At 35.2% G+C, this 12,469-nt stretch overlaps 1 protein-coding gene across 2 annotated transcripts in view; it reads left to right on the forward strand.

The window, feature by feature from the left end:
* Window positions 1-12,201, forward strand: part of RRP15 (ribosomal RNA processing 15 homolog) — a 49,599-nt gene extending 37,398 nt beyond the window's left edge. The window contains exons 5-6 of one of the 2 annotated variants that reach the window (XM_025991314.2): window positions 305-466; window positions 11,921-12,201. In XM_025991314.2, coding sequence (XP_025847099.2) covers window positions 305-448 — 144 coding nt within the window. In that variant the 3' untranslated portion in view covers window positions 449-466; window positions 11,921-12,201. Of the gene's footprint in view, window positions 1-304; window positions 1,835-11,920 lie in introns of those variants that run through there. The other variant, XM_025991313.2, reaches the window with a different exon arrangement.
* Window positions 12,202-12,469: the final 268 nt, after the last annotated feature.

Raw genomic sequence — 12,469 nt, forward strand, 5'->3', positions numbered from 1 at the left:
AATATTTAAGTCTGTTTTGATTGCCAAATTTCAAAAATTGATAACAAACCTACATTTCACTTTAACCCCTCCCCCTGCCAAGAAAAAAAAAAATTGCCTCCATGATTCTTTTATGGGGTTAAAATAGCTTGTTAACATATTGTTCTGTTACCTGTGTGTGCATATATCATAGTATATAAATCATAACTTGTTTTCATTCCTATTGTGAAACTAAGTGTTGATAAGTTTGTTTTGTAGCTTGGGCTTTTTTATTTCCTTATGATTAAATTGCCTTTTGATATTTTGTTTCTGTAATTGTCCTCAGACTGAAGCAAAATCAGAAGAGAGCCCTGGATGGACAATCTTACGTGATGATTTCATGATGGGAGCGTCCATGAAAGACTGGGACAAAGAAAGTGATGGCGTGGATAACAGTGAACCAGGGTCTGGAAGTGACTTTGATACATAAGACCAGAGGAAACCCAATGTATGATCATTGTATTTTTCCTAGAAAAATATTTGATGCTCTCAAAGTTGGGCAGTTCTGAAGCTATCACTTGTAAGAACACCAAAAGACTTTTACTATTACCAACTTTGATGTTTTCTCTTTACATGAAAACTTTGTTAAAATTAGGTTTTTCAAACCATGTATGATTTTAAGCATTGTTTCTCAAACATTTGTAAAAAAAGTATTTTTGCTTGACCAGCAAGATGCACATTTTTGCTAGAATCATTTTAAGTTTACATCTTGGTCATGGATATTGGTGTTTTCTTCCAGTGTCAGCAGTTTCTAGAAATACAGTGCTTTTTATAATTAAAATGAACTCCTTGAAATCTATATTTTTCTGCTTTCCAACTTATTAGTCCTATATATGTGTGCTTCTGTGAAAGGAATTTTTGGTATTTGTTTTGGTATGCTATTGAGAAAACCTCTGTAGTGAAATTTAAAATGATAATATTTCTGATTCAGGGTGATGATTTCGTTTTTAGAAGTTCTGGTAAATAAGATTTAAGAACATCAAGTCTCTACGTTTCTATTATGTCCCTTTATATGCTAAACCATACATAATGATTTAGATTTAAGTGTTAGGTTATAAAAAAATAGCATGAGATTTACTGAGGTGGAGATTCTCATGTTTATGCCTCTCTCAGTGAGGCATAATTTCTTAGAAAGCATATTTGACATGTTTTAGCCACTCACACCCCCTTTTCCCTAATATTTAAGTTAGCTTAAGTTCTCTTTTATGGTTTGGCTGACCAGTGAAATGGTCGAGTGAGACTGCAGGTACTCTGCATCAGAATACTCCTATCTGTTTGGAGATTTGGTTCCTTGTTCCCTTAAACATAATTAAATTGGGTGACAGTATCTAGATGTTAAACAAAAAAGAAAATAAGACTGTTTAGTATAATTCCAAAATTTTCTGTGATCTTAAACTTGGTTTAAGATCTAAAGTTTATAAAGGAATTGTTTAATAAATGTGATCTGTTCCTTTTTTTTTAAAAAAAAAGGATCCATTCCTTTTCCCATATTCCCCATAATAAAAATAGTTCCCTTCTACTACGCATTTGCATATACTTGCATCCTCCCCTCAAACTTATGCTGTAGCAGAAATGTTTATATTTTCAAACCCATTTGAGTGTTCTAAGTGTTACATATGCAAGGTTAAGTCCATGGCCTGGTATTTGTTATAATGTGATACCAAGTGATTAAGCCAGCAAAGCTCAAAATGTATTCTTGTATTTATCCCAACTTTTGAACTTTAGTGTTTTATTAAATTATAGAACTACCATTTCATCAGGGCAATATATATAAATAATAATAATATAAATAAATGTGAGCAGATACTCCTCCAAATAATGAGAGTGCGAAGTATCATATTTTGTTAACACAGATGAATATTTTATTATAACTTAACACATGCATGATTTTGAAAAAGAATTTTTTGCAGCAGTTAAAAATTTTTTTCTCCCCAGAATTAAAGATTATACTTCTTTTTTGCTATTAATCTTATTCTGAATCATATTAAAACTTGGCTAACATTCTTCCAGATAGTACATTGGGGTGATAGAAATGGGTAAATAACTTTTCATTTACTGGAGCGCTTTCAAAACATATACTCACATAGTTTTTGGTTTAATTTTGAAAAATTGGGCAAGATTTTTTTAACTGAAAATAGGAGACTATATGCAGAGTTATTTTCCTCTCAGAAATCATTTTATTCCAAAATAAAGATGAGTTGCCAGTATAAGAAAAAAATTTTATCATTTATGTTAGAAGGCTATAAAGCATATTCAAAGTACATGAAATAATTTCTATCGTAAAAATGGGATATTTTATGTATATTAGTTTTGCTGCATCTTGGGATATTTTATATATATTAGTTGTGCTGCATCTTGACTCTACAATATGTAGGCAAAATACCATCATATATTAATATAAATCCCAGGATGAGCCTATATTTTAGAAGCCAAACATATATCTTGAGATGTTTTAAATATTCTAGCTTTGTTACCTCTACCCTAAGTATTTTATCTACATTCTTCTCACATCAGATAATTCTGCATCCATTCCGTCTTCCTGCATTGTCTTTGAGTTAAGGAGGGAAAAGAAAACCACATTTCTAGATCCCCCCCTAATTTGTCTAAATGTAACAATATTTGGATTTTATTTTGTTAACTATTTAGAGTAATATAGCAATAAAAAGGTTATTTTTATTTTTTAGAAAGACTATGGAAAATAGTAACCAGGTAACTAGTAAACTAGGCATTAGCTTATCCCCTTATCTGGATATTTAGATGGCTGTGGTGAACGTTGTCAATATTTAGCATAGGTTAGTATTGGTTATTAATTGTTTTTAGGCATTGAATTCTCAAAGTCAAAATTAATACCTGTTTTAGGTTGAAAACACTTAGATTCATCTTAGTAGTTTATCACTTTAGGTTGGCGTCTGCATACTGAATTTATTTTCAAGTTGCTTAGATTCTACATAGAGCAAATATTATTCTACTCATTGAAAAGCATAAGGTGGAAGCCCTTTAGATGGAATGGATCAGAGGCTCACCTTCAGTACCCACAGCTGAAAATGACTCGGGAGGAGGTTCCAGGTTTCTTGGAGGGTTAGTCCCAAATTCTTTAAAATATTTTGTGTACTACAAGAGAGTGAAAAGGAAATGTTTATATTCTGGGAAACCTCTTAGGGCTCTTTTGATCACTGTGTTTTGCATATATGAATATGCTTAATAGTCAGTGGCTTCCACCTAATCCTGCCCCCTGTGCTGGTCTTCAGGCAGTGAGAGTACAGTACTTCATTACAAAGCCATTTGATTACAGTTCATAAATGCCTAAAGATGTTCTAGTTAAACATATAACAGCAGAGGCGTTTGTAAGGTTGAAGTGTGAACAGAAACACAAACTGAAGATAAAAATTGCATTTTTAAGGAGTTAAAGACATAGAAGGCCTAAGGAAGTTTCTCCTGTAATGAAGTTTCCAAAGAGCATAAGTCTTTCTATAAAAGAGAAAGGAGGAGATCAAATAAATAAGGCCATATTTTTGCAAACTTTGGATAACTTTTTTCCCTTACGTTTACTTATTTTTTGTTATTTTTATCATGAAGTGTTATAAATGTGTTGAAAAGAGTCATAAGTGAAATGGGATGGAAATTTTATTTTTTCAGGCTTTTTAATGACTTTAGAAGACATTTATTGTATTTAGTATGTTGCTATGTTTGTGCAACATGAATTTCACTTATAAAATAAACATTTGAGGGGCATCTGAGTGGTACAGTCAGTTGAGCCTCTGACTCTTGGTTTGGGCTCAGGTCATGATCTCAGGGTTGTGATCTCAGAGTTGTGAGATTGAGTTTCAGTAGGGCTCCACTCTCAGTGCAGCCTCCTTGGGAGACTCTCCCTCTCCCTCTCCAATAAACAAATCTTTTAAAAAATAGTAAAGTAAACATTTGAAAAATTGGTAGACATATTTTTGGACATTTATAAGTTTCTTAAGCATGTGTCTATCTGTCTGCCTTAGCCATGGATGCTATAGCAGAATATCGTAGACTGGGTGGCTAAAACAACAAAGTTTCCTCATGTTCTATAGGATGGGAAGTCCCATGATTGAGGTGCCAGCAAATTTGATGTCTGGTGAGAGCTCTCTTTCTGATTTCCAGACAGCTGACCTCTTGCTTTGTCTTTGCTTGGTGAGAAGGGAGATCATCTTTTCTCAGTCTCTTTTATAAGAACACTAATCTCATTCGTGCGGGCTCCACCCTGGTGACCTAATTTACCTTCGAAAGGGCTCTGCTTCCAAATACCATTACATTGCGGATTAGGGCTTTAATAAATGAATTTGGGAAGATACATATTCAATCTATAGCAGTGTGTAAAATAGCAAATCGTACGTTTCTAACTTTGTGGAATAACTTTACCATTGTTTCTTGGCTTTAATAAAATTAGAAAGTTAAGTGAAGGAAGAGGAATTCATTCTGTTCCTTCCATAAATTCATCTCTTAGGATTAATGTACCATTTGTTTCTGTTCAGTATGTTGGTGATAGGTAGGAACTGTTAAGCCCTGCAGATATGAATATGGAGACTATTTGGGGTGAGCAAATTTCGGAAACAATAGAGAGAACTATTCCATGCCTACAAGGACGTCTCTCATTCTCTTCTCAAGGGAACAGGAGTCTGAATTTTGGCCAGCTGGATAGATGAATCTTAGTGACTGCAGCAAAGGTAGGCCTGGTGAACTTTTTCACTGGGTGAACTTTTCTGAAATTGATTAAATGAATTAATTTAGAGGACCTATGAACAGATTTGGAAGTAGGATGGTCTTTGAAGTTCATGGTAAGACATTTAGAACCATGATTGATGTTTAACAAAATACTAAGTTGTAATGAATCTAATCAGAATTTTATAAAATAGATTTCTTCTAATGCTTCTTAAATAATTTTAGATTTTCTAAAGAGTGCTTTCTAGCTTAGAGAATCACATTAACATTTTTCATCCAGCCTACTAAGCATAATTTCAGGGAGTTACAATTTAGGTCTTTTTATCCAGATATGTGATGAACCTTCTGTGCTCAGAAGAGAGATCCTCAAAGACAGTTACAGAATGTGTTTTATTTTGTCTAGAATAACTAGTCCAGCACTGCTCACCTCTTCCCTCTTTTAGTGCCCTCCCTCCAGTTGCAGGGGTACATAATGAGCTTTCTGTTAAGTGCTCTTTGTAGAGATACAAAGGAATAGAGCTCTAAATTTTACTTACTTTAAATTTTAAAAGCTATGTGTGGCTAGTGGTGGTTTCTCTAACTATAAAGAGAATGCAGTTAGCATATATTTAGTCTGATAATATATCAGTGAAATTTGAAATCCTGTCTATGAGTTCTTCTGATAAACTTTTATGGATACAGTTTAAGTGTACGAATATTGGTGTAATTTTATTGATTAAATTGTTATTTTTTTCACTATTTGTATTTTGAAGAAGATATATTAAGTTGCTTTATAATTACATTATTTCCTCAGGTAACTATTTCCTTAAATGTGAGGCCACTGTTAATAACAACATTTCATTTTTTTAGTGCAGTCATCTGCAGCTTTTAGAATAAATACACTTTGAATCTTACTGATTTTCTACAAGAAAATCAAATCTTACTGACTTATAAGTCTTACTGACTTATAATAGGTGAAAAAGGACATCTGGAGAACTGCCAGGTTCACAGATTTATCAGATACCATGTAAGGTTGGAGGTTCCCTGAAGAAGCACCTTTAGTTGCAGGGCTCTAGAGTTGTCCAGCAGTTCCAGGCTGTTCTAACACACACTTGACATCCTGCCAGAGCAAATGTAGATTGCAGATTTGGGCAAAAAAACAGAAAACAAAGAGCATAATGAGCATTATTAGCAGCAGCCAGTTTAAAATGATGAGGTGTTAACCACATTTGTATAAATAACAGTTTCTCTAACCCCTGAATCATTATCCTGCATTTTAAATGCAATCGTTTCATAAACATCAAAGCAAGAACACCAAATTTGTATGGGGTCAGGACCAACTGGGGCTCCGAATGGAGAGACAGCTGAGAGCTGTGTCCTTAACGCGTGGGTGGCCTTGCAGCTGTCGATTCACCCTCAGGCTACTAGACAGTTGCCTTCTTGCGCTTGCAGAACCAGACTTCCATTTGAAGTAAAAATGTATCTCCTCCCATGGAATGGACATAAACAATAGATTGACATCAGCTCTCAAAACATCAGCAAGGCAGCCAGACACAGCAGTCATCCTGAAATACTGCAATATTACCAAGCATAACATCAGGGGTGTTTCTACATAATATTTGTCTTTGTACAATAACACTGGGCTCTCTTAAATGTATTATAAATATAAAAGCTCATAGTTGAAAAGATTCAAGGTGATATCCTTCTCTACAAACACTAGGAACAAGATTGCGTGACACACAACTGCCATATCTTGGTTTTTCCACGGACTCCCAAATGTACTTGATGTGATGATGGGTTATATATCACTAGCATATAAATAAATCAGGCATAGGCATACATTTGTTCATATAATAAGAATTTGAATAATGTATCCACAATATCTCCCTAGCACAGTACCTCCTATCTAGGGAGGGTCTCAACAAATGTTCTCTATTATGCATTTAGAGGATCAGATTCTGTACATGTAGATTTGTCATTCATTTCTGGTCTGTGTAACTGTAAATGTTTCTCCCCACAAAAGGTTACAGTCTGCAGATAGTAGATACATATTGAGACCCAGTAACCCTACTTCTAGAAACCCTCCTCGGGGAAAACATCCTGATTACAAAAATGCTGTATGAACAGTATTCTATTATAGCATTGCTTTTAATGGCAAGAAATTTTGGACAACCTACAGCTTCAGTGATAAGAGATCATTTACATAAACTTTGGTACTTCTACTTTTCTGCTACCATTTAGAATGATGGCTGTGAAGACCAGTGAAAACACGTCTCAATAATGTTACCTGAAAAGGTAAGATTAAAAAGTGGATAGGATAAGCTTTTTAAATGTCAAAAATTCATTAGATGAATATAAGAATACCTTCTTTTTTAAAGAAGATAATTTTGACAGTTTGCAAAACAAGTCTCGCACAAAAGATCCTGATATTTAGTGAGATATTAAGTTTTTTGCCTACTTAGACTGTTCCAGAACTCAAACTCTAAATACCACTTTACACAGGACACTCTAGAGATTGATAAGAAGTGCAGAGGTAAAATGAGAATCTCCATTTCCTTGATTTATTTTTAAAATGTTTCCTTTTCATGCTCAACCATCTTATTTTGATAGTCCCATCCGTCATTCCAGTTTAGGTGAAACAAAACAAGTAATAATAACAGCAAATATTTACACAGTAATTGTATGCCAGATACTACTTACGTGTTTTGTAATGTCCTTAGCTCACACAGTCTTCCTATGACCCCATGAACTAGGTTCTGTTACTGTCCCCAATAAACAGGTGAGGAAACAAGCAGTAGATTCAATGACTTGCCAAGGTCACACAGCTAATACATTGAATCCACAGAACTGCTATACACAACAGTAATTCCCCACATTTTAGACGATATTAATGTCTTAAAGAAAATGAGATTCTAGAAATTGAACTTTGCTCTGGAAAAATAAATGGACATGTTTTATTTTTCAATCTCATTTACTTAGGGCAAAACCTAGGGCCTGGGGAAGGGGACAGCATTTATGAAAAGTGAAAAAGTCTTCCTGGCAGTGGCAAGTCACAGTTTCAAATAGCATGTCTTCTCAGGCTGCATTTTGGTTGTTGCTGTCCATTTATTATACAATGCAGCATTGGAGAATTTACTTTAGGTCTTGAGTATGTCTGTTAATTCGAATGTTTTTATTATCCAGATTCTGCAGAAACAACTGCATTACTACTGGAGTGGGGTCCAATAGCTTTTGTCTCTTAGAACATGACTATGTTGCTCCCTTCATTACCAAGATACAATGCATTGCCCGTATACTTCTGTTTATTACTTAATGACATTTTGATGATTAATAAAAATTTAAGTGCTGACTTTTTTGCTATTAAGAATCTGGATATTTAAATCATGCTTTATACACAAGACTAGACTTTAACTTAGAATGTTATTGGCTAAGAGATAACTAGAATTATGGAAGTTCCACTGTTACTGACCTAGGATATTTTCTGAAAATGTATATTTTCAAGATGTCAAATTGTAGCTTTCATTTTCTTGTGCAGTAGATTTTGTTATATAGTGTTTTCCCTCAGGAAATGAAACAACAGATCAATGGGAAATATTCTTGAGGTGACGCTGTTGATTAGTTTCTTAACAGATTTTAAGCAAAATGGTAATTGTATGATTCGTAAATAAGCTGTGATGAATATACTCAGAAAATTGAGCGTGTTGGTTTTCTCCAGAGGAAGTTGTGAGAAGTACCACTGCTCTCCTCTAGGTGGCATGATTTAGGCTATCATTGAATTAACTGATAGGATCTTTTTTTTTTTTTTTTCCCCTTCAACCAGTGAGTGTCTAGTCTCTGGACAATCTGTACAATGGTGGCATTGATTAGATTTAATTTTTACAACTGTTCAAATAACTAGGTTTACCTTGTCATTGTATGTTCATAACCTTAATTAATGTTAAAAGACAAAGGTCTCTGAAAGAAGCAAAACTGAAAATCTTATCTGTACTGACCAGGCAACCAAAATCCTGTTTGTGTATTGCTCAAGTCTTTCTTGGGCCATAGCACACACACCCATTGTTTGACTTATTTCTTTGGTTTATAGTAAATAGCCTGTCACTGAAAGAAACTGTAAAGATATTGTACTAAAGGGAGTACATAGGTATGACTGGAATAATCTAAGCAGAAAGTAGAAACTGTTGGAATTTTGATCACTGCAATTTTCAAGTTAACAGTAAACAACCCTATCAATGGAGTGAAGTTCCGGTTTTGTGAGGCCATTACTGTTTATTAAACAGGGAAGATCAACATGTAGAAAACTCAGTTATTAGGTGACCCATAAGCACCAGGTGACAAACATACCTTTTTCTATACACAAAAATGAGGACAGAATTCATTTTTATTTTTCAAATTCTTCTATCAATTGTTCATTTTCCAAAATTGAAAAGCAAACTTGTGCACAGGATACTTGAAATGCTTGTTAGTCTCCATTATTATTATCTTTTATCTTTTTCCTTTCCATGTGAGAGGCTGGCTTTCATGGAGCTCAGAGGAAGCTTGACCAAGTACTTGTTAAGGGCTTCAGTTTTGGGGGGATGCATGCTTAGATCAATACTAAAGCTGTACAAGGAAGCATTTTCAAATTTTAGCTCTGATAGTGATTATTAGAATCTGAAACACAAAGGAAACAAAAAGGCTTGGAAATATGCAAAATATATCACTATGGTAATGAAGAACAGGTGAATGTCTAACTGATGTTACTGTTACTGATTCAAATTTTGAAGTGGCATCGTTTCAAAATAGTGACAATCTGGGACAGTCCCGGTTTACCCCTTTTGTCTTATAATGTACTTATGAATAGCATCCTCTTCACACTTGAAAGTGCATGATAAGTTATATGGTTGCCCTAGTTCTAAGTTTATTTTTCTAAGACTTAAACGTCAGGAAAAGTTTGTAGCCTTGAGTCTCCAGTTTTACAGATTATAAACTACTCATATAACTTTGCTTTTTATAATATTAAGTATACTTGTACTTCACTGTTTAAAATACTTATTTACTGTTTTCTCCTTCTAACATAAAGAGCTGCATCCAGGTTTTCTTTTTATGTGCTATTACTGTCCTCTGTTGGTTTTTGTTCTCATTTTTTTAATTGCAGGATAATTGAGGCAATAAAAAGGCAAGGCTGTCTGAAATATAGGTGGGTAACTTTGCTAATGAAAATGTACACATTCAGAATTTCACACAATGATACCCACCAACATGACAAATTCGTTAAAAAATGAAAATTTCACTTTACATTCTGATCGTCATTTTTTAAAAAATTATGAACACATAATCATGTCTTTACCGTTTGCCTTCTCTTTTTCCCTACTCATCTTTTATATATATTTTTACTTTGTTGTAATACTTCTCTCTCTGCCTTTCTCTCCAGCAACCTCATTCTGGCTTCTTGTTTTGTGTAGTGTGTCTGGATTCCTGGGGTGCTGGGGTAAGGGAAGTAGTAGAGACTCTGTAAGGGCCAGGAGCAAACACTGCCCTGAGTAAGGAAAATCCTGCTGCTGGCTTCTCTTTATCAACATTAGCATTTTATTAAGCATGTATCCATTTTATACTCTATGACAACTGCCCCCTTATGTTCATTTATTTATTTATATCAGTCACTAAATACTATTTTAGTGGATGAATTTCACCGGAGGCAAGAAACATTTCAGTAGACCGAGGGGCTGACAAAGCCCAGGCCACAGAGAGACTGCCTCCCAAGGAAAGACTTCCTCCCGTTGGAACTCTCAGAGCAGAAAAGTAGTTCTATGTAGAGATGTAAGTGCCCAAAGGCCACAAGCAGTAATCCATCAGCTAATCATAATTCCAAAGGGTAAAACAAATGTTCCCACAGAGTATCATTAAAGTGTGAGTTTAATCTCTGCTCTGCTGTTTTTCTCTCCTCCTTATCACTTGAGTTGATCCCTTTATCTCTTACCACCTCTATTCTCTTTAAAAGCTTTCTCCTCCCTGTCCTTTGTTCCATACTTATCACTTCTGTCTTAGATTAACCTATAGATACAAAATGGAGAAAATAATTGGATTCTTTTTCATGGGGAGATCACTAACCTTTCCATTTCATCATTCTGAGAGCAGAAATTTGTTTAACTACAGAAATGCATTACAGAACATGAGACAAAAATTTTTTATAGACCAAACAGTGTTTTTGAATTGTATCAAATAGAAAATTAAGAAAAACCTAAAAGACTTTGATGTATTTTCACATTAAAGGGTTATTCTGCAGGTATTGAGTGTCACTAGTTCTAAATATTTCTTTTCCCTACCTCCTGGTTATCCATGCTTGATACCAAGCTTATGGGAAGCTTTCAAAGTTGTTGCAGATGAAGTTATTCTTTCTTTAGAGTCAGGAAGGACCGCTTATATCATGAACTCTTGCCTCGGATCCACATAGTAAAACTCTGGACATGGATGAGTAGTTTTGATATCATACATTTGTTTAGCATCTTGTAGGAATTCCACATAACTTAAGTGAATAGACCCATTAATGAGCAGAGAAGGGCTAGTGGCTGAAACAGCTGCATCCTCTCTCTGCCTTTCTGATCTGCACAACAAGGACGTCCATTTTAGGGTGTTAAATAATGAGAGCTTAATCTTGAATTTCTACTTAACTGGGCTCCAGTCATTTAGAGTTCTGTTCACCAGAAGTATATGTTCCTGTCCTTTCTTCGTATAATCCATGGGAGCTAAATACCAGACTGTTCAAAGTAATTGAATGGGAATGTACTTACCAAAACTGCTAGCAGGCATAACCATGAAGCAAAGTCTTACTAGGATCTTCCCTGACTTTTTCTTTCTAGTTATATCTGAGAAAGAGTAGAGGCCACATGTGTTTTATTACACAGTCCCTGACACAAATGGAGACACAAATGGAGTGAGAGGATATTAAAAATGGTGGGTAAGGGAACCTGGGTGGCGCAGCGGTTTGGCGCCTGCCTTTGGCCCAGGGCGCGTTCCTGGAGACCCGGGATCGAATCCCACATTGGGCTCCCGGAGCCTGCTTCTCCCTCTGCCTGTGTCTCTGCCTCTCTCTCTCTCTGTGTGTGACTATCATAAATAAATAAAAGTTTAAAAAAAAAATGGTGGGTAACATTTAATGAGCATATACTAAGTGCCATGTTTGCTGGGAGTGTTTTGGGTAACTTGTGTAATTCAATCCTCAATAATCTTGTTTGTATTATATTTTATACCCTTTTCACAGACGAAGAAACTAACACAGCATCTGAGTAACTTGGCCAGAATCACAAAACCAGAAAGTGACAGAAATTTGAACCCAAGAGAACTTGACTCTGAAGCCTCTCCTTTAACCACTATGCTCTCCTGCCTCCTTGAGGTAATCAAGATGGTTAATACCGGTTAAATACCTTTCTGAAAAAATCAAGACGATCTATAGGAGTTCAACAGCCTTTTACCATGAAGACTGAAGTCCCTACCACTAATAAGATCTCAATAAATTCAGTGAATACTTCTTGAATATAGAAATGAAAAGGCTCCAAGAGTTATTTAATAGAAGAAAGGATCCGTTTGTGGTTCCCAAGGAGGCATGTCTTACCGTCTTAATCTGTTTACATCTTCAAAGGGTTTCTCCCTGAGAGGTAGAGAGGGACTCTGTTCCTGCTAGTCTCGAGTTCCTATGCTTGCCTATACATTTCACCACCCCCTCCCCTGTCCTACCTTCCTGGAAATTAGAAGTCGTCTCTTATGAATAGGCCAGGGGTTTTAAGGGGTTGTTAAGTTAGCAATAAGTGCT

This window comes from Vulpes vulpes, chromosome 5 (genome assembly GCF_048418805.1).
Source record: "Vulpes vulpes isolate BD-2025 chromosome 5, VulVul3, whole genome shotgun sequence".
Taxonomy (NCBI): domain Eukaryota; kingdom Metazoa; phylum Chordata; class Mammalia; order Carnivora; family Canidae; genus Vulpes; species Vulpes vulpes.